Source organism: Monodon monoceros, unplaced genomic scaffold (assembly GCF_005190385.1).
Source record: "Monodon monoceros isolate NGI ecotype Baffin Bay Population unplaced genomic scaffold, NGI_Narwhal_1 Super_Scaffold_10, whole genome shotgun sequence".
NCBI lineage: Eukaryota > Metazoa > Chordata > Mammalia > Artiodactyla > Monodontidae > Monodon > Monodon monoceros.
In genome coordinates this window covers 51,263,538-51,291,531 of record NW_021703766.1, presented here as the reverse complement: position 1 = coordinate 51,291,531, position 27,994 = coordinate 51,263,538, and the positions used below count along the sequence as shown (strand labels likewise).

The 27,994-nt window shown below is 52.3% G+C and overlaps 3 protein-coding genes across 13 annotated transcripts; 1 reads left to right on the top strand and 2 right to left on the bottom strand.

Annotated features, from left to right (window-relative positions):
• Positions 1–306: 306 nt before the first annotated feature.
• DKKL1 (dickkopf like acrosomal protein 1) lies at positions 307–4,160 on the bottom strand. 3 transcript variants are annotated; one of them, XM_029207097.1, is made up of 5 exons: positions 3,935–4,160; positions 3,539–3,713; positions 2,970–3,116; positions 2,756–2,848; positions 307–708 (listed from the first exon to the last, which is right to left on the bottom strand). In XM_029207097.1, the coding sequence occupies exons 1-5, from the start codon at positions 3,964–3,966 to the stop codon at positions 397–399; spliced, it is 759 nt and encodes a 252-aa protein (XP_029062930.1). In that variant the 5' UTR covers positions 3,967–4,160; the 3' UTR covers positions 307–396. The 3 variants fall into 3 exon arrangements, with proteins under 3 accessions (XP_029062930.1, XP_029062937.1, XP_029062947.1); XM_029207104.1 differs by having other exon boundaries at positions 3,994–4,160; XM_029207114.1 differs by lacking the exon at positions 3,539–3,713 and having other exon boundaries at positions 3,994–4,160.
• Positions 4,161–5,502: 1,342 nt separating this feature from the next.
• On the top strand, positions 5,503–19,981 carry TEAD2 (TEA domain transcription factor 2). Of its 4 annotated transcripts, none has more exons than XM_029204463.1 (13): positions 5,503–5,582; positions 7,250–7,487; positions 7,882–7,946; positions 8,414–8,476; positions 9,578–9,589; positions 9,808–9,915; positions 10,011–10,069; positions 12,209–12,273; positions 13,325–13,473; positions 15,834–16,007; positions 17,661–17,822; positions 18,476–18,628; positions 19,169–19,981. In XM_029204463.1, exons 2-13 carry the CDS (start codon positions 7,256–7,258, stop codon positions 19,280–19,282), a joined length of 1,356 nt encoding a protein of 451 aa, XP_029060296.1. In that variant the 5' UTR covers positions 5,503–5,582; positions 7,250–7,255; the 3' UTR covers positions 19,283–19,981. The 4 variants fall into 4 exon arrangements, with proteins under 4 accessions (XP_029060296.1, XP_029060316.1, XP_029060286.1 ...); XM_029204473.1 differs by lacking the exon at positions 5,503–5,582 and adding an exon at positions 6,543–6,560; XM_029204483.1 differs by lacking the exon at positions 5,503–5,582 and having other exon boundaries at positions 6,461–7,487; positions 17,661–17,783; positions 19,169–19,744.
• Positions 19,969–25,555, bottom strand: CD37 (CD37 molecule). 6 transcript variants are annotated; one of them, XM_029204513.1, is made up of 10 exons: positions 25,539–25,555; positions 24,810–24,951; positions 24,631–24,703; positions 23,581–23,705; positions 23,384–23,458; positions 22,723–22,827; positions 21,828–22,064; positions 21,397–21,480; positions 20,285–20,352; positions 19,971–20,183 (listed from the first exon to the last, which is right to left on the bottom strand). In XM_029204513.1, exons 2-10 carry the CDS (start codon positions 24,876–24,878, stop codon positions 19,973–19,975), a joined length of 1,047 nt encoding a protein of 348 aa, XP_029060346.1. In that variant the 5' UTR covers positions 24,879–24,951; positions 25,539–25,555; the 3' UTR covers positions 19,971–19,972. The 6 variants fall into 6 exon arrangements, 5 of the variants coding, with proteins under 5 accessions (XP_029060369.1, XP_029060346.1, XP_029060338.1 ...); XM_029204505.1 differs by lacking the exon at positions 25,539–25,555 and adding an exon at positions 25,122–25,524; XM_029204495.1 differs by lacking the exon at positions 25,539–25,555 and adding an exon at positions 25,122–25,524 and having other exon boundaries at positions 24,810–24,884.
• Between the last annotated feature and the right edge of the window lie 2,439 nt (positions 25,556–27,994).

Genomic DNA, 27,994 nt, shown 5'->3' with positions numbered 1-27,994 from the left:
TTGCGGCAGTAACAGGAAACTAATGCAAGGGCAGAGTGGACAGACAGGACTCGAGTGAAAGAGCTGGGAGCTGGAGGGCAGACAGAGCTGGAGGTGACAGGGGTGGGGACTGAGGATACTGATGGGGCTGGAGGTCACAGAGTTGCTCAGTCAGAAGACAGGTGGCGTCTGAATCAGTAAACAACACAGAGACATTGGCAGGAACTAACATCTCAGCCAGATGTCATGCTGAAGGTTAAGGTTGGGGGGACTTGCCATGGCTTGGCTGGCTGAGGCCTGAGGACAGATCTCCAAAGGAGACAGTGCTGCTGGATGTAAGAAAAAGTTTAATTTCCATATGGTGCCTGGGGTGGGGTCTGGTGGGGGGGTACATGCAGGTGTTCCCTGGTCCCCCCACTATAACTGCTGGGAGGGCCTGAGGATATACAGGAAGTGGGTCTTGCGGGCAGGCAGCCTGGCATGAGAGGAGCTCTGGGTCCCCTGTTCGAGGACGTCCTCGCGGGTCCCCTCTCGGAGCCCATCCCGGATGGCCTGCAGGCGGTGTCGCTTCTCACTGAGCCAGTGGTTGCTCTCCTGGGCATCCTGGTGGGACCTCCGCCGTGGCAGCTTCATGATCCAGAAGGCCATTCGGGGGTGGGGCTCCGGGTGGAAGCTGTCCACGGCCTTTGGGACAGGCACCAGGGCCTCCTTCTCCTCTATCTTGGGTACCTGGTGAAGAGGGACAAGGAGACCCTCTCAAACTCCAAGTGACAGCCTCAAGGTGCTCCCCTGGCCTACTCAACCCACTTTGCCACCTATGGGGGGGCTTTGGGAATTAAAAGCTCACCCTGCAGCTTACAAAACACTCGGGTTTATAAGCGCTTTAGAATTAAAAATACTCTGAGGTTTATAGAATACTCTGGGTTTGAAAACACATTTTGGAGGTTTCAGAAGCACTTTAGGATTGAGCATTCCCCGAGGTTTAGAAAGCAGTTTGAAATGTACAAAGCACTTTGGGATTAAAGAATCATGACTACAGTTGCAACATGTGATCCTTGACTGAATCCTGGATCAAACATCAATCACATCAGCTCTTGTGGACAGCTTTTGGTCCAGCAGGGACATTTCAATGTCTGTTCGGTCCTTGCTACTCAAAGTGAGGGTTGTGGACCAGCAGCGTCAGCATCACTTGGGAGCTTGTTAGACATGCAAATGAGCGGGCCCTACCCCATCCAGACCTACTGAATCAAGAGTCTACATTTCAGTACGTTGAGGTTTGGGAAGCCCCATAGGAGATGGTTACAGGTTGAATTGTGTCTCCCCCACTCTCCAATTCATATGTTGAGGTCCATTAGGACCCTAGTAGCTCAGAATGTAATCTCGTTTGGAAATAGGGTCACTATGTAGTTTTCATTAGTTAAGATGAGGTCATTAGAGTGGGCTCTAATCTGACTGGTGTTCTTATGCAAAGGGGAAATCTGGACATAGAAATGCACATAGGGAGAACCCCATGCAAAGATGAAGGCAGAGATGGGGATGATGCCTCAACCTGCCAAGGAATGCTAAAGAATTGTCAGCAAACCACCAGAAGCTAGGGAAGAGGAATGGAACGGATTCTCCCCAACAGCTCTCTGAAGGAACCAACCCTGCTGACACCTTGATCTTGGACATCTAGCCTCCAGAACCGTGAGACAATACATGTCTGTTGTTTAAGCCACCCAATCTGTGGGACTTCATTACGGCAGCCCTAGCAAACTAATACAGAGATAATAGTCTGATTTCTTGGGTGTAAAAATGGGACTACGGTAACACACAAGCGAATGCATTATTCTTAGGAGATATCTGCTGAAGGATTTAGGGGTGAAGTGTCATGATGTCAATAATTTACTGTCATATGGTTCAAAAATAAAAAAGTAAAAAGAAAGTCAGTATAGTAAAATGTTAACAAGTGGTGAAACTAGGCCAGTGGTTTTCAACCCAAGTCTGGAGACATTTTTGGTTGTCACAACTGGAGGGGGTGTGGGTGCTACTTCCGTCTAGTGGGTAGAGGCAGGGATGCTGCTAAACATCGTATAGGGCACGGGACAGCCCCCTACAACAAAAAATTATCCAGCCCCAAATGCCAATGGTGCTGATGTTGAGAAACCCTGCTCTGTGGAAAAGTGGATACAGGTTTATGGTACTATTGTTTTTGCAACTTTTCTGTAGATTTGAAATCTTTAAAATAAAAAACTGGGAGTGTGTGTGGGAGAACCATGTGGGTTTGCCAAGCACTTGAGTGTTCTTACAACATTTTAGGATCAAAAAATAAGCACTTTGTGATTAGAATCACTCTTAGAGGTTTACGAAGGTGAGATACACAGAGCATTTGGGGTTCATAAAGTACTTAGGAATTATTAAAAATCACATTTTGATGTTTACAAGGGAGAGATTTACCAAGCACTTTGGGATAGATTAAAAAATCCTTGGAGGTTTGCAGAGCACTTTGAGATCAAAACACACTTTGAGGTTCACGAGGGTGAATCTTACCAAACACTTGGAATGAAAAGCACTGTCTGGCTTACAAAACCCTCTGGGGTTTGAAGCAAGCAAGGATGTACTCTGAGGTTGTAAACCTCATTTCTGAGGGCTGGTTAGTCCCTTTTGACAGATGATAAAACTGAGGCCCAGAGAGAGGGTGTCCAGCACAGAGGGAGTGGGAGAGTCAATTCATCTTTTCCTCCTAAACTACAGAAAGTGTTTGGGCTTGGACACTTTGCTGGGGGTGTGTCCTAACCTTCCAGTCACCCTGCAAGCTCCCCTCTCCTGGCTCGATGGATGCCACCACCTTCTCAGAGATCAGCACCTCTCCTGTCTTGTTGTTGGTCACCTGTGAGGAACCAAAGAAGAGTAAGAAAAAACTTCTTTCCTCCTATGCCCTTCTCCCTGACAGATACTGCAGCATGAGGGATCTTAGGGAGACTCCAGGAGGGACTTCCTGGCATAGGCACCTTGTCAATCTGGAAGTGGCTGGAGAGAGTTTTGTTTCCCAGCCTGTGCTTCTGGTTCTCTTCTTGGTGGTAGTTCCTAGGGAGGCCCCGGAAGTCCATAGGAGCAGAGAAGAAGCTGTCCATGCCCCGCAGCAGGTCATCCTGGGGCTGGGGGAGGAATTGATGAGCTGCTGGACCTCCGGACTCCCCAGGACATCTTGGCAGGATCCTTGGCAGGATCCCCTTCTCTCTCCATCCTCTGACCCTTAGGGCCTAACCAGGTCACCTCCTATTCCCATCTGTCCCATTACTTTCCTATTCCTGCCTCCATCTGTCTTCTGTCTCTCTGTCCCCATCCCTCTCTCCGCCTGTCTGTCTGTCTCTCTGCCTGTCTCCCTCCCTCTCTTCCTATCTCTCGGTCTCCCTGTTGCACGCTCTCTCTGTCCCTTGACTCCTCTTTCTACCTTTCTATCTGGCCGCGACCCGTCTCCCACTCTGTCTCCCTGAACCCCTTCCATCCCTCAGTCACCATCTGCCCCTGTCCCTCTTCTCTGTACCTCTTCTTTTCCCCAACACACGGCAGCGCTTACTTTCAGGAAAAGCCGGGTGAAGGCTTGGAGTAGACTCTGGAGACCTAGAAAACCCGAGGAGCTCTCCTGGGCGTCACCATCGCGGATTGGGGCTGCAGTGGAGGGGGGCACCGAGGCAGAGGGGAGCAGCAACAACAGGACTAGCGGGTGCCACATTGCGGGGCGGGCCGGGAGGCTATGGCAAGGGCAGGGGTCAGAGCCCCCCCGCCCCCCCATAAAGGCTCCGTCCCCTAAGTGCCCACACCCCCACGCTAGACAACAACTCCTTCCTATCCCTGGCCCAGGAACTCCGCACACCCCGCCCATTCCCCCCCCCTCATCTTCTGCTCCAACCTCCTCCATTGTGTCAGGCCCCTCCCCTCCCCTCAGGCCCGTCTCTTCTGGGCTCTGCCTCACACAACAGATCTCGTTCCTCTTCTTCGCCACATTCGTATTCAGACCTCGCTCCTCCTCACCTTCTCCCACGCCCTGCCCCTTCTTCTGGGACCCGCCTTTATACTAGACCACAGCCTGGTCACCGGACTCTCAGTCTCTGGCCGTCCACGGACTGTTAAATCCAAACAGTTCTGATCTCGAGCCCAGGCCGGATACCTGGAGCGCTGAATGAGCTCCTCGAGGCCTAGACTCGCCTCTATTGTCTGACCACGCCCCCATTTGCTGACCTCACCCATGAGCCCAGCCCTCTATTGGACAGTCACGCCCTTAAGGGAAGGGCCACGCCCCTTGAGCCAGAGCCGGGCGTTGATTTCAAGTTCACACCCCCCATACTCAGACCACGCTCCTGTCGGTTGACCTCGGCACTGGAGACCCAGTGTTGCCCCTGTTCTCTGATCGTGGCCATCGTGTCGGAGTCACTCTGCAATCTCAGGTGGCCCCGCCCCTGTCTTAGAGCCACGCCCCCGCACCTAGGCCACGCCTCTGTGCCCCAGATCTTGCCCTTAGCGCCCTCAGTTCCATTCCTAGGCTCTCTCTGCTCATGAAATACCCGCGTCCGAGCAGTCCTTCTGATTATCCCACTGCTTAGTTTTGTATCTATCTCTGAGAGTTTCTCCGTGTCCTTTTTCGTCTTCTCCAGGTTTTGAAACGATTAATACGCTCAATAGAGTGCAATGTAGGGACGCTGAACCCCGAGCCCTCTTCGGTTCCACTAAAAAGCTCCGCCCTCTCAAGAAACCCTAAATCCAGTCCTGTACCACCCTACAAGGAACCCGGGATCCGGGCTCCCTTTTTCCTCAGGACCCCAGAGTCTGGACCCCAGCCCCTCTTGTCTCTTGAGTTTGAACACTCAACTCCTCATCTTTAAGGGACCCTTCATCTTTAAGGGGTATAATTACGGGACCCTCATCTTTTTCCTCAGCCACCGAGGCTCTCCCCGGGTCCTGGGAGAGCTGCCACCTCTAGCCCACTAGTGCGTGTGGATGCGGGAGTCTCCACCTTGGTGAACCTCCAATAAACTCCAAGTCGTCTTGCCCACGACCCTTAACTCTGATGAGGTCACAAGGAAACCAATCAATCAAAAGAAATCAGTGGAATTCAATCAAAAACCCATCTCCATACCTCTAGGCTCAAAAATATACTTGACGCTGAACAGGATTCTTTTGTGGTCCTATCAATCACTTCCACATCTCCAACACACAAACTACACTAGAGGGTAGCCAGGAGTCCGGGCCCCCAGACCATTCCTCCTCCAGACTCAGGAATCTTGGCCCCCAGTTTCCTCCTCTCTCAGATACAGACAGGTTTCCTGGTCCCCATCAATCCTCCCTCAGACCCCGGTGTCCAGACCCCCAATTCTCCTCCTCTCTCAGGGATCCAAGCATCAGAATCCCGAAATTCTCACCAGGCCTCAGCTAGACTTCACCTGTCTTTTCCCAAAGCAAAAATCCTCTCCCAGACTGTCACCGTCGGATCCCCCTTCCCGCTGTCCGGCGCCCGGACCCGCCCCCCCTCCGGTCCCTCCCACTTTTCCCAAACAAAGCTCCCGGGCAACTTTCTCCCTCGCAGCGCCCCGCCCGCCCGCGGCTCCCCAGCCCCAGGCCGGGAGGTAGGTAGGAAGGCGCCGGCGGGAGTCGGGGATCCTGCTTTGGGGTGTGTGAGTTCGGGTGGGCAGTTATGCGTTATGAATTGAGGTGTTTGTGGGACCGTCTCTGAATTGCTTGCAGCCCTCTTTTTGCCGGGGGGGGCCCGAGTTTGCGCTCGTGACTGAGTCTAAGTGTGGAGTTGGAACTTTCGCCAGAGTTGGGGTGTCTGTTGATGGGTCTGAGTTTGGGAGTGTGCGCCTGGGAGTCGGTGAGGATGGGGGACTGTGGGGGGAATGTCTGTGGAGGTATCGGTTTCAAGTGAGAAAGGGCCCCATGCTTGTTTCTGATCGAATTGGTTTGTGTGTGTCATTTGTGGGCGCCTGGTCCTCCTCATGGAGAAAGGAGGCCTCCTGGGTGGCAGAAGGGGGGGCTACGGTGCTTTCTGGATCTTCGGTCTTGTCTCTTTGGAGGTTTGGGGCCTGGGGCAGGAAATTAGTGGGGACCTTTCTGACTCAGCTCCTCTGTCCCTTTGTCTGGCCACATGGGGGAGAGCTGGGCTGGGATTTTGGCCTACGGGGGTCCTGAATGCCTCAGCGCCACTGGGCTCGGCCAGGGGTCTTTGTCTGTCTGGGCCGGAGCTCCGGGGTCCGAGGAAGGATGGGGTTGGGGGCCTGGGCTCTGGGGTCCTGGGAAAGCTGTGGAAGACGTGGAGCCGCCAGGGAGGCGGGATCTGACTGTATTGGAAAAAGTTTTCCCCTGTTCCCGGCCTCCGGAAAGTCACTGGGAACTTGAGTTGGATCCGAGCCCATGCCGCGGGGCGGGGGGGAGGGGGGGGGAGGAATGGGAGGGAAGGGGCGGGGCCGGGGGCCAGAGAGGAGGCGCTCTCGCTGCCCAGCCCCTCCCCTGATGGGGGTTGTGGGAAACTGGGGGAGGGGACGCCTGGGCCCTTTGTTCTGACTCTCCTGATGGCAGGGCGACCCTGTCCCCCAGTCTGTGGTTCTGTAGGTCTTTCCTGGTCTTGGCTTGAGTTTGTGCCCTGAGTCTCTGTCCCCTGCCCTCTGGGTCTCTGTCCCCCGACACTGGGTCTCTGTTCCCTGTCTCTGGGACTCCGTCCTCTCTCTCTAAGTCTCTGTCCCCCTCTCTCTGGATCTCCCTCAGCCTTACTAGGGCCTGTGCCCCTCCTTCTTTTCTAACAGCTGCTGCTCACATTCTGGCACCTGTTCTCGGGGTGGGACTGAGAGGATCTCACCCACGTCCCCCTTCCCTGCAACTAGGCTCTGACTCCTGTCTTCTTTAAACCAGTAATCCACACCCAAATTTTCAGCCCTCCTGGACCCTAGTCATTACTCTGGGGTCTTCAAGACTTCATCACAATCCAGGCTCCCCTGAGAACACAGGAGAACGCTCTCACCCTAAGCTTCCCCAGAAATCCAGCCCCTTTCTCCTCCAGGACCCAGGAGTCCAGGCCCCCAGTCTCCTGCTTCCCTCAGATCCAGGAGTTCGGCCTCCAGCCCCCTCCTTTCTCAGACCCAGGGGTCCAGATCCCCAAACCTCTTCTCCCTCAGATCCAAGGGTCTGGGTGCCCCCAGCCTCCTCTCTCAGACCCAGCAGTCTGGACTTCTATCCCACCCTGCTCTGAGGTCCCTCTGGGTGGGTCAAGGGAATGTTGCTGAACTCTGTGTTCCTCCAGGCCCAGATGGGGGAACCCCGGGCTGGGGCCCCCCTGGACGATGGCAGCGGCTGGACAGGAAGTGAGGAAGGAAGCGAGGAGGGCACTGGCGGCAGTGAGGGGGCGGGGGGAGACGGGGGCCCAGACGCAGAGGGTGTCTGGAGTCCAGACATCGAGCAGAGCTTCCAGGAGGCCCTGGCCATCTACCCACCCTGTGGCCGGCGGAAAATCATCCTGTCCGATGAAGGCAAGATGTATGGTGAGTCCAGCCCGCTCTTTTGCCTTAGCCCCCACTGGTTAATAAAAATATTAAGCAACACTGATGGAGCTCTAAGCACAGTTCACATAAAAGCACATTGTATCCTCAGAATGACTCAGGTAGGAGTTAGCATCACCATTTGCACAAATGAGGAAACCAAGGCCCAGCAAGGCTAAATGATTTGCCTGAGGCCACAAAGAACCAGTATGTGGAGGAACTGGGATTTGAATCCAGGCAGCCTGGCTCCAAAGCCTGCAGTCATAATTCCTCTCCCTTATAGCCCCCGGCTTGCTGTGGACCTCTGGGAAATGTTGCTTCTCTCTCCTCCCCTGGTGTCCTCTCTGTTGGGAAGTTCTGCTGAAGGTCTAACTCTGTTCCATCTTTGACTTTTCAGGTCGGAATGAACTGATTGCCCGCTACATCAAGCTGAGAACAGGGAAGACTCGAACTCGCAAACAGGTCTCAGGACTGCCTTGTGGGCTTCTGTTTGGAGTGGGCTTGTCTTGTCAGGGTCAGCCTACCGGCAGATTCACATTAGAGGAGAGGCTTGTTCATGTGTTTTTGCCTTTCCTTTTGGCCCCTTTGTTAGTACACTCTAACTGTGCCAATTTTGGTGTAGTCCTCTTAGCAGTTGCATGAGAACTAGAGGGTAAGACAGGCCAGGAGAGCCAAAGAGAAAAGGATGGGGAAGAGAAATAAGACCCGGATTTGCTGGGTCTTGGGGTGATCAGTAGTGTTAGTGAGAAAAGAATAGCCTATATGGACACATCTGTGTTCTTACGCTCCAAGATAGCTGGCACTTTCTATGTATTTGTCATCTTTCATGTTTCAGCAGCTCCGTGGGACACCTGGAGGGAGGGAAGGGGTACGGGACGCAAGGGGTGAGTGGCTGTGGCCTGAATCTGCTTCTTTGTCACTCCCTTCAGGTCTCTAGTCATATCCAGGTTTTGGCCCGAAGGAAATCGAGGGAAATCCAGTCCAAGCTCAAGGTAGAGGTCAAAGGACCATGGCAGACACCCTGAGAGGGAGGCAGAGACATTGAGAGGGGGGATAGGGACCCAGAGAGAGGAGGATAGGGACCCAGAGAGAGGGGGACAGAGACCCAGAGAGAGAGGGCAACAGAGGTCCAGAGAAAGAGGGAGAGACCCAGGGTGGGGGACAGAGACCCGGAGATGGGGACAGAGTCACACAGAGGTAGACAGATGAGGGGAGCAGAGACCCAAGGTGGGGGTTAGTGGCCCATCAAGGGGGTGAATAGAGACCCTGGGTAGCAAGAGTGTCATAGAGAGAGGGGGACCGAAATTTAGCTTAGGACAGGCAAGAAGGATGGGTCGTTGGGCCTGTCCTTTGACTACTGCTGTCTTCATCCTTCCTCTCCTCTCCTCCCCTCCCCTCACTGCCTTCTCCCTCTTATGCTGTGAGGATCTCCTCTTTGTCTCCTTCTGGTTCATCTTTCCATGTTGCCTGCCTGCATTTTCTGTGCCCAGAAATCTTCATTTCCTTTTGGAGATGTTCATATCCCTTTTCTTTTTTGCATCCTCTGGATTTCCTGTTCCGTCTTGGCCTGAGACCTTCATTTTCTACTCCTCTGAGTATGGGGTCTTTTCTGCCTCTTCCTTAGGACTTGGGGATCACTACTTCCTGTTCTTTTTGTGCCCAGAAGCCTCCCCATCCTTTTTCTTTAAGTCTGAAAACCTTCACTCCCAGTCTTTGGTCTTTTGTGGATCTCACTGTCCCCCTCCTTTCTGGGCTGGGAAACCTTCACCGTCTCTTCTCTCTGGGTTTAAAAGTCTCATTTCCTGTTGCCTGTGTATTCGGAAACCTCCACTTCCGGCTCTTTCTGAACCTAGAAACCCTCATTGCTGTCTTTTATTCTGGGCCTGGGAACCCCTTTCCTCCTCTAGGCCTGGCTTTCTCTACTTTCTGTTCTATATTCATCCCTTGCTCCCCCTTCCTTCCATCGCTCAGCTCAGGGTGGCTGGACTATAGGCGTTGGGAGAGCAGGAAGGTAGAGTGGGGCAGTCCAGGCCTCATTTCCTAAGTCGTGTTTTCTTTCTTCCTTTGGCACCCTCACCCACCCCCATGGGCAGGCCCTGAATGTGGTAAGTCCCCTTACGCATCCTCCCACCCTCTCCCTTTCCCAGACATTCCTGAGGAGGCCAGGAGGGGCCGGGGGCTGTAGTGAGAGGGATTTGGACCCTCACCCAACCCTTTGCCTTGGCTCTGCATCTCTGCGGGCTTGCCCTGCCATGTCATTGTCCCACCCTTCCTGTGTCAACTGGGACTTTCCACTAACATGGACCTCTAACATTTCCTCCAGGACCAGGTTTCCAAGGACAAGGCTTTCCAGACAATGGCCACCATGTCCTCAGCCCAGCTCATCTCAGCACCTTCCCTGCAGGCCAAACTTGGTCCCGCCGGTCCTCAGGTGGCCTGGGTTGGGGATTGTGGGGTTCAGGGCTGGAGCGGTGGGGTTGCAGTTTCAACAGGAAATTGATTGAGCCCCCTTCTTTGTCTCTTCAGACCCCAGAGCTTTTCCAGTTTTGGTCGGGGGGTTCTGGGCCCCCCTGGAATGTTCCAGAGTAAGTACTTCCTATTCTGGCTCAGCACCTGCTCCCCCTCCCCCCACCTCCAGCCCTTTCTCACCCCATCTTCCAGCTCCCAACTCTTTTGTGAGCATAGATTCTGGAGTCAGGCTATCTGAATTTGAATCCCAGGGAGGAGGCTGGGGCAGTGATCCGGAGAAGAAGACTAGGTCTGAGCTGGGATAGTGAGGAGGGGATGGGGAAGAGAGGAGAAGGAGGGATGGGGCTGGGGCCTGATGGACTGAGAAGGAGGGACGAGGCAAGGAGAGTGCTTGGGGTCTGGCTGGTGACTGGGGTTGGTGGGACCATCCAGAAATGTGCAACCTGGGGAAGGAGTGGGTTTGAGGAGGAAATAAGCTCAGCATGGGATTGATGTGATGAATGTGAGGGGCCTGTAGGATGCCCATGGGGATAATGACCTCCCAGTGAGATTGTCTGGGCCCCAGAGGCTCATGGGAAAGGCTTGTTCTCATCCCATAAAGTTGGTTCTTGGGCCTGAGGGTAGATCAGGGCTCTTTATCTTCTCTCAGAGTCGGAAGGAAGAAAATGGGCCCCTTTTCAGCTCTGAGAGAGCCTTGAGGGTGACAGGATATGTTTTAAGCCTAGAAGATAGAAAGGGCCCCAGAGGCTCATGGGAAATGGAGTTTTCAGCCCATGGAGGTGGCAGTGGATCCAGGCTGGGAGAGAAAAAAGTTTGCTGGGGAGGTGCTGCTGGATGGGGACACAGGAAAGGGTCAGAACAAGTCCCTGGGGGCTGAAGGAACTACAGGTTTGCAGGGGAGAGGGTTGGGCTGGAAGGACGGGTGGTTCAGCAAGCATCGCACTGGGCATCAGGGTCCCACCTTTTATGGGGCTGATAGTCAAATGGGGGCAACGAATGTTAATTAAATCATCACCTAAATAAACACAAAATTGAAGTGTGTGCCGTAGTGTGGAGAATCAAAACAAGTTCTTGGGTGACGGAGAGAGTTCTGGGGGTTTTTCTGAGGAGGTAACACTGAAGGCCAAGTAGGACTTAGCAAGGTATATAACGGGGTTGGGAATATTTTAGGTAGAGAAAACAGTGCCAAGGCCCTGAGGTATGAAAGTTTGGGGAGTTCCAGAAACCGAGAGAAGTATTAAGCCATTGGCTGGTCAGTCAGATGTTTATTGAGCACCTACTAAGTGCCTGGTTCTCTTTTTGTATTGGGGACCCAGCATTGAACAAATTAGAATTCCTGCTTTTGTGGAGCTTATATACTTGGAGAGGGGAGGAGGCAGACAATAAACATATAGATAAATAAATAAGCATTAATAAGAAAAGAATAAATGTGGGAAATAAAGCAGGGTATATATCGTCTTTTTAGACAGGGGTCATGAGAGGCCTCTCTGAGGAGGTGGCATTTGAGCAGTGGCCCTAATGGGTAAGAGGGTAGGGTATTGGGGTTTAGATTTCAGAACTGGGATGGCAAGTACTAGGTTATGGTTTCTGCAGGTTCAGGTCTAAATGTCCATGGAGTTTGTGTCTTTCTGATCTTGATCTTTTGACACTTGGCCTCTGCCTGCCCTCTGACATCTCAGTCTCCTCACCACTATCTCCTGGGCTACCCATAGGTTATTGGCTTCTAGAGCCTTGTTGTCGAATACTGCAGTCACTAGCCACATGTGGTTATTGAAATTTAAGTTAATTAAAATTAAATAAGAATTCACTTCCTTGGGAATTCCCTGGCGGTAGAGTGGTTAGGACTCGGCACTTTCACTGCTGTGGACCAGGTTCAACCCCTGGTTAGGAAGATCCCGCAAGCCACTCAGCGTGGCCAAAAAAAAGAATTCAGTTCCTCAAATATCCTAGCCACATTCATACTCAGTAGTCACAGGTCATGTGCTCAGTAGCCACATGTGGCCAGTGGCTACTGTATTGGATGGCACAGATACAGAACATTTCCATCATCGCAGAAAATTCTATTGGACAGCCCTGCTTTATTTTATTTTATTTTTTAAACATTTATTTTATTGAAGTATAGTTGAGGCTTCAATGAAATGGTGCCCATAATGTACTTGCACAGGGTCTGGCTTGTCATGGCCCCTCAGTAAATGTTAGATGGTACGATTAGCATCTTTCCTTCTTACTGATCCCCAGTTTCCTTTCTCCCTCAGTGTGAAGCCATTCTCGCAGACACCGTTCTCCTTGTCACTGACTCCTCCATCTACTGACCTCCCAGGTAAGAGCCTGTTCCGCACCCTCTCTTGTTTTCCCCTCTCTCTTCTCAGCCCTGACTGCCTTTCCTTCAACCTTCCATTGATCAGGGGATACATTCTTACTGAGATCCAGCTCTCAGGCAGGGCCTGTGGGGGTATGGAAAGATGAGTCACAGAATTTATAGTGGTTAAGAGCCTGGCCTCTGTAGCCAGATCTACTGGGTTTATGGTCTGTCACTTGCTGACCTAAAGGACATCAGGGATATTGATATATTAATCAAGATTCTTTAGCTGCACATGACAGAAACCCAAATCAAGCTAGATGACCAAAAAAAAAAGGGGGGGGGAATTTATTCGTTCAGGTAACTGTTATTTCAGGAGTTATGGCTTCAGGCATGGCTGGATCCAGGGGCTCAAATGGTAGCATCAGGACTTGCTTGGGTCTGCTTTCCTCTGTGGTGGCTTCATTCCCAGGCAGGCTCTGCTCACCTGGTAGCAAAGATGGCTTCCAGAAGTCCATGCTGATGTGGTCCTAAGTACTCACATTGGTGAAAGAGAGCTCTCAGGTTCCACAGATTCATCAATTGGGAATGTTTTTGGCTGCAAGTTACAGAATATCCAAATTAACAGTGCCTTAAATAGTAAAGGCTTTAATGATTCCACATAACAAAAAATCTGGAGGTGGGCTGCTCCTGTGCTGGTTCAGCAGCTCAGCAATACCAGAACTGGCATCTCTATAGGTCTCTTGGCCTCTGTTTTATTATCCCAAGATGGCTGTTGTGACTCCAGGCAACACATTCCAAGCAGGACTTGGCCAGAGCCAAAAGCTTTCTCCTCCCAAAGTTCTGTCTTTTTCATTCAGGAAGAAACTCCTTCCCAGAAGCCCCCCAGCAGATTTCCCCTAACGTCTCATTGGCCAGGACTGTGTCACATGGCCACCTCTAGCTGCAAGGGAGGCTGGGAAAGTGAGTATTTAGCTTTTTCAGCTTCTAAGTGGAGGCAGGCAAGAGAGAACAGTGCTTGATATATTCAATAAATGTTAGCAATTATTATTGTTTGTTCTTCTCTCTCTAGGGTACGAGCCCCCCCAAGCCCTCTCACCTCCTGCTTTGCCCCCACCTGCCCCATCACCCCCAGCCTGGCAGGCTCGGGCTCTGGGCACTGCTCGGTTGCAGCTGGTAGAGTTCTCAGCCTTTGTGGAACCTCCGGATGCAGCTGACTCTGTGAGTGAAATTTTGGGATAGTCACTGGGGAGTTTTGGAATGAAGGGGGTTATAGGAAGGGAAAGCATAAAGCAGGGGTTCTCAAATTTTAGCATGTGTCAGAATAACATGGAGGGCTTGTTAAAACACAGATTGCTAGGCCCACCCTTGGAATTTCTGATTCAGTTGTTCTGGTGTAGGATCTGCGAATTTGCATTTCTAACAAGCTCACAGGTGATGTCGATGCTGCTGGTGCAGGGACCACACTTTGAGAACCTACTAGAATAAAGGAAGTGGAAGGTCATGGGGTCATGGATTGGAAAGGCCAGAGGACATCATCCAGGACATTGTTCATTCATTCAGTAAACATTTTTGAGTGCCTACTGTGTGCCAGGCTTTGGGGTGGATACTGGGAGCCTGGAGAAGAAAATCTGTTTCTAGGTGCCAGCTTTCCTGGCCTAGGATGGAGACAGATGCCATATTAGTCAGAGTGGACTGACTGTTAGAAGAAATAACTCCCAACCCTCAGGGACTGAACAACATAGAAGTTTCTCACTCATTAACATTTCAGTGTGGCTGGTTGGTAGGAGCCTTCCACACAGTGATTTGGGGAATCCAGGCTTCTTCCATTTTGCGGCTCTGCCATTTTCTAGGGCTTCAGAAGATGCTGCTGGATGCTCTGCATCTGGCTGGCAGATGGTGGAAGGCAGAGAGTCAAGACTTATGCAGGTTTTATGAATCTGGCTTGGAAGTGGCCACTATTAGGTCTGCTTACATCCCATTGGCCAGAACTTAGTCATGTGATCACACCTAACTGCAAAGGAGCCTGGGAAAGTAGTTTAGCTGTGTGAAAAGGAACTGGGATTTGTGAACACAGAGTCTCTGCCATAGTGACCTAAACGCCAGTTTCTGTATATCGTGGTCCTGGTAAAACCCAAGTCAGATGAGGTTAAAACCCTCCCATCTCACTTGGAACAAAAGCTAAAGTCCTTTCAGTTGCCTACAAAGCTCTGGTTGATCTGACCCTCATTCCTGTTCTGATCTTACCTCCTGCCCTCTCACCCTTGTTTACTCTGTTCTGCCACACTGACCTCCATGCCCTTTCTCAAACATGCCAGGCCCACACTTGGTTCAGGGCCGTTGCATCTGGATGTCCTTTCCCCAGATATCCCCATTCTCTCCCTCCATTCATTCAGGCCATTGCTTGTCTTCTCAGATTGGCTCTCCCAAGTCACTTTATGGAAAATGACAGTCTTGCCAGCATTACTATGCTTTATTTTTTCATAGCATATGTCACTCTCTGAAGGTTATATTATATCCATGGAATGATTTTTTAAAATTTCTGTCTCTGCCGGTAGCTCCATGAGGTAAGGTAGCCCTGGGACCCAGAATAGTGCCTGCACACAGTAGGTCTCTCGACAGATGTCTGTTGAATAGCAAGTATGTGCTGGGATAGGGGAAGCTCACATTTCTGTGGGTGTACAGAGGAGTAATTGTACCTGGGGAGTGAGTGAAGACTTCCCTGAGATGAATTTGCCATGTGCGGAACTGGATGTTTCAGACACAGAGAAACAGCATGAAGTTTTCAGGGAAACAAATAATTGAATATGGTGGGAGTTGGTGAGGCTGCAGATAGGTGGGTAGGTGCTGGTTCTGGAGGAACTGACATTGCCAAGCTGAGTGAGGGACCCAGACTTTGTTTAGAGGGTAGTGGGGAACCACGGAAAAGGTAGGGTATAGAGATGCCATCTGATTGCGATCAAGGGAGGCTTTCAGGAAGAGGCAGGTTTGGACGGACTTGGGCTTGGAAAGACAGAAGGAGGATTTGCATTGGAAGAGAAGAAGGGGAATATTTTCAAGGTATGGACAGAAGTGATAAGAATAAGAACAGATAGGAAGTCCTGATGTGGGCTCTGTGGATTTCCACCCATCCATCCATCCATCCATGAATACCTATTCAATACAGGGTCAGGTTGAGGTGGTGTGGGCTTTGTCCTAGGCGTACTGGAGAGCCATGGGAGGATTATGAGCAGGGGAGGGCCAGGGTTAGCTCTTTAGCCATGTGAGTGAAGAACTGAAGAGGAGATTGGAGGCTGGGAGGCCAGGGAGAAGGCTGGGGTGAGGGTGGGAGAGGACAGGGCTGTGGGGATGGAGAGCAGGGGACAGGGCAGGGAATTGGAAAGTAAGGACAGGGCTTGGGGACTGAGATACTGTGGGAGTAAAGGGGCAGCAGGGAGTGGGGACAGTGCCTGAGAGCTGGGCCCAGTGGAACAGCGAGCAGGAGCTGTGGCGATGGTGACGGGGTGTGGGATGGGCTTGGGCAGCGAGGGCTGGGGGTCCAGCCCATCTCCCACTCCTCACCCGTGGCTGTCCCTCCTCAGTACCAGAGGCACCTGTTTGTACATATCAGCCAGCACTGCCCCAGCCCCGGAGCGCCCCCCCTCGAGAGTGTGGACGTCCGGCAGATCTATGACAAATTCCCTGAGAAAAAGGGTGGTCTGCGGGAGCTGTATGATCGTGGGCCCCCCCACGCCTTCTTCCTGGTCAAGTTCTGGGTGAGTTCCACCACCAAAAACAAAAGTGCTCACAAGTCACATGGCCTCCTAGCTAAGGCCACTGGCTCTAACGGAGAGTCTCGGGACTTAACCAGGTCAGCCTGGGCCTTACCAGTCCTCATGGCTCAGAGTGTCAGCCCCCTCAGCAGCAAGGAACACCAAGGAGTTTTGGATGGGACCAGTGCAGGTGTGGAGACCTCCAGCCTCCCCAGGTCCCACTAGACTTTGCCACACCCAGTCACGCAACTTATACGGCCCTGGGGATTTGCTTGTGACATTTCAGACTTCCCTATGTCCCACCTGACCACACCAAACCTTGTTGCTAAGGAATGGCTCCTTCCCCTTAGCAAATGAATCCTGGAGTGTTTGGTCTCTAAAGAGGGGACGAGGCTTTACTGGGTTTCACCAGACCCTGTTGCTAAGAATGTCTGGCCTTGAGGAAGGGACTGAAGGAGCTGGGGAGTGGCTTTGTAAAGTCCTGTATTTATTTAGCAATCATTTATTGAGCACTTAATGTATATAAGCCCTGAGCCAGGTATGTAATTGTGAATAAGAGGGTTTCTTAGGCTTATTTGGTGTGGTGTCCAGTACAATGACTGATGCTATATATAGGGGTTCAATCAATATTTGAATGTTTAGGTGGTGCTAACTCTTGTGGTAACCAGGGCTGTGGAGGGATATACGTAGTCTCCGAGAAGGAAAGCCCGTAGCTTCCATGGTTATAAAGCATTCTGGTATGTGATGTGGAGGCCTGAGATGGCTCTGAGGATGTGCTGCTGAAGTTTTAGGCATTGTTAGGGCTTAAGACACGCCTCACAAGGTCCCAGGTCTGGAGAGCAACCTTCAGAAGCCCAGTATGTGAAGGGCTGCAGGGGAGTGGCCGGGAAGGCCTTCTGTTTTCTTTAGCTTCACAAGGCCCTGTTGCCAGGGTGATGGATGGAGTCAGGCCTCTGAGGAGAGTACTAAACCACCCTGGAGAATGACCTGACCAAGTTAGCAACTACAGTTAGGAAAAGGAAGAGATATGCCTCCTGGGAAGGTGACCAAGGGGCTCAGACCAAAGGTGTGATGGGGTCTTAGGCCTCATTAGGCTCCACTTGGCCTAATGGACTGTCTTCCAATTGGCCACTGGGGTCATGAAGGGATCTGACACCTGAGAATTGGCTGAAAGGGCCTGGGAGAGTTTTCTAAAGAGGAGTCAGGCTTCCCCAGACCTCACCATGCCCCGTTGCTAGGGAATAGCCACTTGTCTTAGCAACCAGGGTCAGGAAGGGCCCTGAGGGAGAGCCTCTGGTTGCTAGGGAATAGCTGCCTCCTTAGTAACCAGGCCCTTGGAAGGGGCTGAACACCTGAGTTGGGGGTTTCAGGAGAAAAAGTTGAATTCCAGGGCCTCCTTGGTGGGGAAGTTACTGAGGAGAGAGGGTCAGGACCATGGGGGACCCAGACATGTTTAACACTGATGGAAGGAACGGTGGGTCTTCTCCAGAAACTGGCCCATGGAGAGGTGGGGACTTTAAATGTTGAGGAAGAGAGATGGGCAACTGCAGGGCAATGGGTGACACCAGGCCATGAAGCACAGTTCCCACTTTAGAAGAGTCCCCACTGTTTATAAGGGACACCCCCTCCAACTTACCTGTGCCTCCCCATCCCCAGGCGGACCTGAATTGGGGCCCGAGTGGCGAGGAGGTGGGGGCCGGCGGTAGCAGTGGTGGCTTCTATGGAGTGAGCAGCCAGTACGAGAGCCTGGAGCACATGACCCTCACCTGTTCCTCCAAGGTCTGCTCCTTTGGCAAGCAGGTGGTGGAGAAGGTGGAGGTGAGGCTGGAGGGGTGGAGCTCTGGGCGGGTGAGTGCCCAGCCACCTGCCACTTTGGGGGTGCAGACTAAATGGACTGGGAGCCACGACAGCTCAGGCCTTTGGGGGTCTGCATGGTGGGTGGGGGGTGTCCTAACCTCTTTTAATGCACGGGCTTAGAGCTAATCCGGAGTTCCAAAGTGATGTGTAGAGGTCACTTTGAGGGTGTAAAGATACTGTGTGGTACAGAGATTTACAGTCACTAAGATTCAAAAGGTTCTTGTGGATTTGGAGGAGTCCGTAGGGCAAGGAGGTTCAAGGGTCACACTTAGGGGTTGCAGAGGGCTTGAGGGGGTTCTCAAGTACAGAGGTCAAATAGACTTTGGAGATCTCATGGAGGGTCTTTGGAGGGTTTGAGGGTATCTGAGGGCCTGGAGGGTTTTGAGGGTTCAGAGCACAGCTTTGAGGGGCTGGAGGGGTCCCTAGTTCCAGGCTCAGTGAGCCTGAGCTGGGTACCCAAGGGTTCAGGGTCCCATCTTTGGTCGCTGTGGATGGGGCAATGGAGGGAAGATGGCAGTGGGGAGTGAGTGTGGCATCTGAGTGGGGCTCAATTCCTGGGGCGACCCCTGTGTCTCTGAGTCACTGTCCTCTCCACTCCCTGTCCCCTGGTTCAGACGGAGCGTGCCCAGCTGGAGGACGGGAGGTTCGTGTACCGCCTACTGCGCTCACCCATGTGTGAGTACCTGGTGAATTTTCTGCACAAGCTGCGGCAGCTGCCCGAGCGCTATATGATGAACAGTGTCCTGGAGAACTTCACCATCCTCCAGGTGATGCGCTGGTGCTGGGCCTCAGCAGGGACCCTGATACGGAGGGGAGTGCCTGCAACAGACCCTCAGCCTAGGGACCCTTTACCTGGGAAACTGACACAGTGGGGACTCACACTTGACCCTTAGCTTAGGGGACCCGTTTACCCAGGGAACTGTTATGGTGGGGATTCCACAGCATTCTCATAAAAGGGAAATTGACCTGGAGGACACCCCACAGTGGATCTTCAGCCTAGGGGACCCCCTTCACAGGGAACCTAACCTTAGCCCAGGGAACATGGTATGGTAGAATCTCCTTTAACTTTGGGAAGTATGATGTGGTGGGGACCCCCTTGACCCTGTAATGTGATATAGCATCTGATGTGAGGCCCCTCCCTACTGACCCTGAGACCTAGAACCTGGCATGTTGGCATCCCATCTACCTGGGGGAACATGACATGGTGGGGATCCCTTTCTTGGGTATCCCATGATTCCTCGGGCAGGGCACAGTGTTCCCTGCCCTCCCTTCTAAGCATAAACCCCTTCTCCTGGCCTCCTTGGCAGGTGGTGACAAACAGAGACACCCAGGAACTGCTGCTCTGCACCGCCTATGTCTTCGAGGTCTCCACCAGTGAGCGGGGGGCCCAGCACCACATTTACCGCCTGGTCAGGGACTGAAGGGGAACCCCAGAAGTGGCTCACCCCCGGAATACCCTTCTCCCAGGAAGGACCTCCAGCTTTCCTCACGTTTCTTACTTGGCAGGGGGGGGTGGGGGTGGGTGGGCTGCTCCCTCTTAGGACCTTAAAAGCTCAGTGGTGAGTTGAATGGGCTGGGACTGAGGGGAAAGGATGGATCCTGATATTGGGACCTCACAGGGGTGTCTGAAAGGACAGATCACTCCAGAGCATTTGACACTGGGGACAGGAGTGAGACAACCGGTGGGACAGCACTGGTTTCTGTCTCTGACAGGCATCCTCCCCCTTCTCTGTTTTGGAGGTCTTGGAGGGCCCCAGTTACACATTGGCTTGTCCCTCTCTGTTTTTCAGCACCCCCCTTCTTCCCAATCTGCCTCTCCTTACCAGCCCCATCCCAGGACCCTGATATTGAATTTTGAAGGTTAACCCTTTCTGTGCAGGAGTAGAGCCAGGTGGGCCCTGGAAATATTTTTTTTTTTTTAATATAACAAGAGATATTTATAAGTGGGTGTTAGGGTCGTGACTTTTTCTCAGCTGGGCAAGCAGTGGGGTGAGGCTTTTAAATCTCATGTCCTCTTCTAAATGGGCCGTGGGGCTAGACTGTGTTGCCCCCTTCTCCTCCCCTCCCCCCAAAGTGTGTTGGTTTGTGTTTTGACAGAGGATAAAGCTATTTTACCAAAACGCAGGGGATTTATTTGGCGTTTGAGCTAAAAATAATCTAGTGGGAGGTGGTAGGCCGACAGAAGAGGCAAAGAAATGAGGTGTCTTTAGGGGCAGGAAGCTGGTGGCCGGAAACCCCAGGTCCCACGGGAGAGGTGACAACAGCGGGTCAGGCAGACATCTGGGTCCCCGAGGGTAATGAGGGCTCAATGGCTGGGACCAGCTGGGGATTAAACAAATATTTACAGGCGACAGGGAACTAAATGCCCAGGGCACTTGAGGGGGGCGGGGCAGGGCTTCGGGAAGGTCGGGGCCTATCGGTACCGAGCGAGCCGATCGTAGACGTGGTCCAGGTTTCTGCACAGGAATATGGAGAGCGTCATGAAGCTGAGCTATAGAGAAAGGAGACGCGGTCAGAGAGGTCGAGGGGGTGCCGGGGAGAGTTGGGGGTCCCCAGGGAAAAAACCTAGGGGGTGGGGCCAGGGGAAGAAAATAAGGGCCCACGAGTTGGGCGGGGCTGCGTCATGGGAGGTGTGGAGAAGGGAGTAGGTAGGAGATGGGTGGGACTAGAGGGAGAACTGGGCCTGGTCGTGAAAGACTCAGTCAGGGACGGGAGTTTGGAGAATATGGCGGAATTAAGGGTAAAAGGGCTAGAGGTCATTGGGTAGGACACCAAAGGGCGGGCCGGGGAGGGGTGGGAGCGGAGTTGAAGCAGGAAGGAATAGGGTGGGGTAGAGGGAATCCAGCTGCGTCTAGCATAGGTCTAGAGTCTGAGAAGCCGCGTGATCCGGAGAAAGCCCAAAGTCCTTTATCTATCTCGCCCTCCGTCTCGGCCTCTAATTCCATCTCGGCCTCCATCTCCGCGCCTACACTCCCGGTCTCAGGTTGTTCCTCGTCTTGATCCCAAAGGGGCCAGGGCCCCAGAGCCATGGGCAGCTTACCCTGCGGGGCCTTGTCCCCCCAGTTAGGGCAGGCACCGCCATGCCCCAGCCAACCCACAGACTGCCGCTACGCCCGCTGCTGCTCAGCACACCATAGCGCCTGCCGCTGCCATCGGTGCTCGGGCCGGGCCCGCAGTTCGAACCTGCGGCTGGCGTTCCCGGCGGAGCATGCTGCGCGGTAGTAGCAGGCTCAGCCCCGCCACACTCACCTGAGGGGAAAGGGGAGGGATATTGCGGCCAATAGCAGGAGGCTGATATGCCAAGGAGGACCAATGGGAGCCTCGCGAGGAAGGGCGGGAACGCCTGCTCCCTCCGCGCAACCAATCAGGGCTCACAGAGGCTAGGTCTCCTCCCTCGTCCCAGGTGGAGCCTCAGGAGGGCCTGGATTGGCTGACGCTGTACCACTCATGAGCCTTTCCCTGAGAGAATGGTTGGACGCGCAATTTGGGGCGGGGCCATCTAGACCAATCGCGAGTGGGGGCGGGACCAGATTACCTCAAGTAGACCCACGCCGAGACAAATGCCCACTATGGAAATGAGGTTGTTGTGCAACCACTTCTGGAGGCTCCGTGCGCAGCCCTGGGGATATAGGGGAGAGGTTACAGGTAGGGTTCTTTTGGGGATTCGCCCTCAAGCCTGGGCCCACTGTTCTCCTCCGCCCAGCCCTAACCCTTCTTTCAGGTACCGCTCCCCTTCCCTAGTTACCAGGGTTCTCTAGTCTCTCCGCTTCGGCCGGTCCAAGCCTTCCCCCTCCCCAGGCATCAGCGTTCCAGATCCTGCCCTTTCGCCTAGGCCTTTTCTTTAGGCCCCGCCCTTCAAAAGACCCCGCCCCTTGTAGGAGCTCTGCCCCTCTTGTAGTACCTCCCTTTCTCGTAGCTCCACCCTGTCAGGCCCCTCCTACGTCCTGCGCTCCAAATCCTCCCCACCTCACGGTAGATGTAGCTGTTCGCGGGGACCAAGCAAATGTCTGCATTGTGTCGGTGCCGCGCCAGTTGTCCGAGCCCGCTGAACTGAGGGAAGGAGATCTTATCGAAGATTGCGGAGTCGTTGGTCGCCGATGAGTTATAGCAGGAGCAGGGCACGCGGTGCCCTCTCGATTCGTTGCTCCTCAGGCTGGGGATACGGAACCAGTCCTGAGGAGAGTTCCAGCCGCAGCAGCGCAGCTAGGAGAGGGACAAGAGTCAGAGGAGCAGGGGCTGGAGGGATGCAAGATGCTTTGGGGGATCAGGGGACTGGGTGATGGGTATGAGGTCATACTGGGGAGTAGAGGGCTAAGTGGTGGGTGCAGGGTGGGGGACTGTGAGCGGGGCTGGGGTCATGGCAGGGCCAGGAGGCATTAGGTGAACATGAGGTTGGGAGAGACAAGTCACGGGGGTAGGGGTCATGGGGCTCGGGGGAGGAACTGCAGAATCGTGCTGTGGACTGAAGAGTGGATAGGCAGTACAATTCAGCCTCAGAGAGGGGACAAATGGATGGGAGGGCGGGGTCATGTGAGTGACCAGGGAATGGAGTCTCACTTGGGCCGGGTCCCTTGGGAACCAGAGTCACTCTTGGGCAGGGAGTGGGGTCACGCTAGGGCCTTGGGGCTGAGGGTGGAGTCTTGTCGAGGCGGGGGGCGGAGCCACTGCAGGAGCTGGGAGCTGGGGCACTGGGCCACGTCGCCGCGGCTGGAGGTGGAGTAGGTGAGTAGGGTTACTTTAGGGTCCTAGAGCTGGGGGCTCAGGTCGCGTCGGGGCCAAGTCTCTTCCAGGCAGTGGGCGGAGCCACGTCAGAGTCCCAGAGCTAGAGGGAGGGATCCTGGTAGGTGGGGGCCTCACGCACCTGAAACTGCACGTAGTCCCAGCTCTCCTCCGCAGCCGTCTCCTCCGGGTGGGCGCGGTAGGTTTGGATCGTCTTCAGCACGACGTTCTCCACTTTCCGCTCCAGCTGATAGGCCGAGAGTGAGGATGAACCACCACCTGCCTCCCCACCGCCACCTGCCCCAACCCACTCCAACCACTCCGTGGCTGTCTTAGCCTCAGGTAGTCCCTGAGCATCTTCAGGTCGGCCTCGGTTTTTCACTGAATGGCTAGCTATGTCTCTATCCCTCAAAATCTCTCTCTCTCTGCCTGTTTCTATCGTCTGTCTTTCCGTTTCTCCACTATCTCCCATGATCTCATTCGGTTTCTGTCTCTTTCTCGGAGCCTTCTGTTTCTCTGAGGTTTGTTTGTTTGTTTGTTTGTTTTCCTGCTTCCTTTTGGATTTGTGTCTCTCTTCCTCTGTCCGTGTCGGTGAGTCTCTCTGGCCCTCCCTGTTTCTAGCTCCTTCTCTGTGTCTCTCTGCTAGTCTCTGCATCTGTCTCTGTCTTTCCGTATCTCTGTTTCTTTCTGTCTTCTCTATCTCTGTTATTTCTCTTTGTCTATGTCAGCCCCTGTCTGCCTTTGTTTCCGTCTCTTTCTACCACCCACTAGCTGGGGTTGGCGGGGGGAGAAGGGGAACTCACCTGTACCTTCTGAGTGGAGATGAGGATTCCCAGGGTGATCTGTGTGGCAAACAGGAGCAGCAGTGTCCCAAAATACTGGGGAGGGGCAGAGTGGAGAGGTCAGGCTGAATCCCTCCGCAGGATGAAGGAGCTGCCAGGGCTCTATTTGAGGGCAAGATGTGAATGAGCCTAGGGATGGAGGGGGAAGGGGCACTCACCAGGCCCAGGAGGCAGCGGAACTCCTTCAGGGCCCCCACACAGCCCAGGAGGGCAAGGCCCATGGTGAGGATTCCTGAGATGGCCAGGGCCTTGGACCAGATCTGCAAGGGCATGAAGGACAAGCCTGGGGGAGGTGAGAGGCAGTGACGTTTGGCTCCATGTGCACAGCTCCAGGCAGCCCCATTCCATACCCACACACCACCCAAGCGGGGGACAGTAACCTGGGGGACCTCTTCCTGGGCTCCTGGCATCCTTTTCTCTGGGTCTCTGTCTCTGTCCCACGCTGAATCTCTCTATCCCTTTTCTTCTGGGATTCTCTCCACCTCTCTCTGTGGGTCTCTGTCCCTCTCTCTCTTTGGATCTCTGTTCCCTTCTTTCTAGATCTCTGTCCCTCTTTCTTCCCGGTCTCTGTCTTTCCCTCTTGTTCTCAGTCTCTCTTTCCTCCGTCAGCTCCTACCCACCCCCAATAGTTTCAGCCCCATCGCTTGTTCTGTGACATTGGATCAGCCATCTAAACCTCCCCGAGACCTAGGGAATAATGTTATCTATTTCCTAGAGTTGTTTTGAGCAACACATGGGAGGCATGTGTTCAACTGGTCCTCTACACAGGGCAAACACATTATATATGAGCCATTAGGATTTTGACTATTACCCCATTGTTATTTTCCTACAATTATTATTAGCGTTGATCTGTTCTTTTACTTCCTTGCTGTGTGACATCCAGTAAGTGTCTTCCCCTCTCTGAGCCTCAAGAGAGGGAAGATTTATGGGAGAATCTGATAAGCCTCTGCCCAAGATCTGACACCTAGGAAGTGTCTGAGAAATGGCCATTATTATTACTGGTATGCACAACTCATTTGCCAGAGGAAGAAGCTGAGGCTCGGAGAGTTATGGCAGTAGCAAGTGGTGGAGCAAAGCCTGCGATCAGAACAGGGAGTTGGGCACCATGGGCCTCCCTGGGTTGAGGGAGGCCACAGGAGGTCCTTGGAAAGGAGCCCAGTTCATGCCTGCTCCAGGAAGGCCCACCCGGACTGCCCCAGCTCCCTTACCCACAAAGGACACGAAGCTGGTCTTGTCGATGAGTATCCAGATGCCGAAGCAGAAAATAAGGCTGCCTAGGACCTGGGGAGAGGAGGGGAGAGCATGGCCGGTGGGCAAAGGGGGGTTTGAGATTGGGCAGCTGCGGCAGGGGCTGGGGCCTGGGCTGGGGCGCCGGGAGGCAACTCACGAAGAAGAAGAGGTTGAAAACGAAGAGGAGGTACTTGATGAGGCTGAGGCAGCTGTCCTGGGCTGACATCTTCTCCTAGAGGTGTGAGAGAACAGTGGGAGGGACAGGACAGAAGGGGTGGTGGCAGTAGGGGGACGCAAGCCTGAGAGAGAGATAGGGAGAGGCCGAGAGAGAAGAGAAAGGAAGAACTCAGAGAAAGAGGAAGTTCCAGGGGCAGAGCCCCACCCCCTCCCTTTACATGCGAGGTGACTTTCTTCTGTGTCTCTGTCCCCATCTCCCTCACCTGCCCCACTGGGATGCACACACCAGTACCTGAGGGGCCTTGGAATTGGTGGGCACCAAGGACACACCAGGCAGTTCTTCCCAGGTCTCCATGGCTCAGGCTGGGGGACGCGCAGGGAATCCTGATCTACTTGCACCCACCTACTCTGGGCACCAGGACCCCAGGCCGGCCCTGGACAGCAGCCGACCTCACAGACACTCTGACCTCACCGCCTGCAAAGCTCTGTCATCTCTGCATTCGTCTCTGTCCCCGCTTCCCGGCCCTCCCAGTTTCTTGTCCTCCTCTCTCTCGGTCTCTGTTCTTTTCTCTCTGGATCTTTATCCTCTCTTTACCTCTGGGTCTCTGTCCCCTTCCGCCCCAGGTCTCTATCCTTTCCCTGTCTGGTTTCTGGCCGCTTATCTATGTGCCTGCCCTTCTTTCTCTGTTTATCTACCCCCTTCCCCCACCTTCCCGACATTGCCCCTCTCTCGGAGTCTGCATCCTGTTCTTGGCAACAAGTGTAGACCAAGGTCCTCCCACGTGCTGGGCCAGGGGCTGCGCACCTGGGGGAAGCGAAAGTGCTGCAGGTCCCAAGTGGGAAGGTCCCCAGTGCGAGGGGGTGACTTGGCGGTACCAGAACACTCAGAGCGGAAGCTGAGCCTCGGGCAGTACTTCCTGCTTCTGCAGTGAGGCCCCTAGAGGGGCAGGCCCCACAGGAGTCAGGATTGAGCCCAGGACCTTGGCCATTAGATCCGGGTGTGCAGTACCTGATTGTCTCTAGGCCCAAGCCCCGCAGCCAGCAGCCTTTGAGGTCTCCCCTGATGCCCTGCAGGCTCCTCAATTTTGTCAAGTCCTAAACGCCTCATGGATTTTTAACATCATGGATGCTCCTACCATCTTGACATCCACCCAGGCCCTGGAAAACCAGACCTTCTTAGAGACCCAGTACCCTCTCTTTCTTCTGAGCGATCTCATCCACTTTTTTCTTTAAGTCTCCAAATGTAATTATTTGTTATTAATGTCATCAAAAATCAATTCATATTAATAGTATTCTGATTTTTGACTCGGGGCTTTTTTTTTTCCTCCAACTTTACTGAGGAATAACTGACAAGTATAATTGTACATATTTAAAGTGTACAGAATGATGATTTTATATGTATATATGTACATACATATATACATATATGTATGTAGTGGAATGATTGCCAGGCTCAAGCTAATTAACATATTCATCACTTCACATAGTAAACTTAGTGTGTGTATGGTGAGAACACTTAAGATCTACTCTCAGTAACTTTCCAGCACACAAAACTGTATTATTAACTATAACTGTCATGCTGTACGTTAGACCTTCTGATCAGAACTTATTCCTCTTATAACTGAATGTTTATACTCTTAGATCTGTGTCTCCCCATTTTCCCCACTCCCTAGCCCCTGACAACCACCATTCTACAATCTGTTGCTGTTTCTATGAAATTGGCCTTTAAATTTTTTTTTTTTAAAAGATTTTACATATAAATGGTACCAGTATTTTTCTTTCTCTGGCTTCTTTCACCTAGCAGAATGCCACCTCCCCCTCCCCCCACTGCAGGTTCATCCATGTTGTCCCAAATGGCAGGATTTTCTTTTTTATGGCTGAATAATATTCCATTGTGATATATATATATTAAAGTTAGGGTTAGGGATGTATCACATTTTCTCGGTCTATTCATCTGTTGAAGGACATTTGCTTCCATATCTTGGCTATTGTGAATAATGCTGCAATGAACATGAGTGGAAAGATATTTCTTCAAGATACTGACTTCATTTCCTTTGGATATATACCCAGGAGTGGCATTGCTGGAGCATACGGTGCTTCTATTTTTAATTTTTTGAGGAACCTCCATACTGTTTTCCATAGTGGCTGCACCAATTTATACATTCCCACAAGAGTGCACAATGGTTCCTTTTTCTTCACATCCTCACCAACACTTGTTATCTCTTGTCTTTTTGATAATAGCCATCCTAACAGTTATGAGGTGGAATCTCATGGTTTTGATTTGCATTTCCATCATGATTAGTGATGCTGAACACCTTTTCATACCTCTGTTGGCCACATGTATGTCTTCTTTGGAAAAAAATGTCTATTCAGGTCCTTTGCCCATTTTCAAATTGAGTTATTTGCTTTTTTGCTGTTGAGTTATATGAGTTCTTTATGTAATTTGAATATTAACCCTTTATCAGGTATATGGTTTGCAAATATTTTCTCACATTCTTCATTGAAAAGGTTGCCCTTTCAATATATTGATTGTTTCCTCTGCTATGTAGAAGCTCTTTTGTTTCATGTAATCTCACTTGTTTATTTTAGCTTTTGTTTCCTGTGCTTTTGGTGTCTTATCCAATAAACTATTGCCAAGACCAATGTGGTAAAACTCAAGGAGCTGTTTCCCTATGTTTTTCTTCTAGGAGTTTTACAGTTACAGGTTTTACATTTAAGTCTTTAATCCTTTTCAAGTTAATTTTTGTGAATGGTGTACAATAGTGGTTCAGTTTCATTCTTTTGCATGTGCTTATACAGTTTTCCCATTTATTGACGAGACTGTCCTTTTCCCACTGTGTGTTCTTGGCACTCTTCTCAAAAATTAGTTGACTGTATATGCATGGGTGTATTTCTGGACTCTCTATTATGTTTTACTGGTTATGTGCCTGTTTTTATACCAGTACCATATTGCTTTGATCACTATAACTTTGTAATATAGTTTGAAATTAGGAAGTATGATGTCGCCAACCTTGTTCTTCTTTCTGAGGAGTGCTTTGGCTATTCAGGGTCTTTCATAGTTCCATACAAATTTTAGGACAGTTTTTTCCTATTTCTGTGAAAATTGGAATTTTGATAGGGATGACATTGACTCTGTAGACTGCTTCGGGTACTATGGGCATTTTC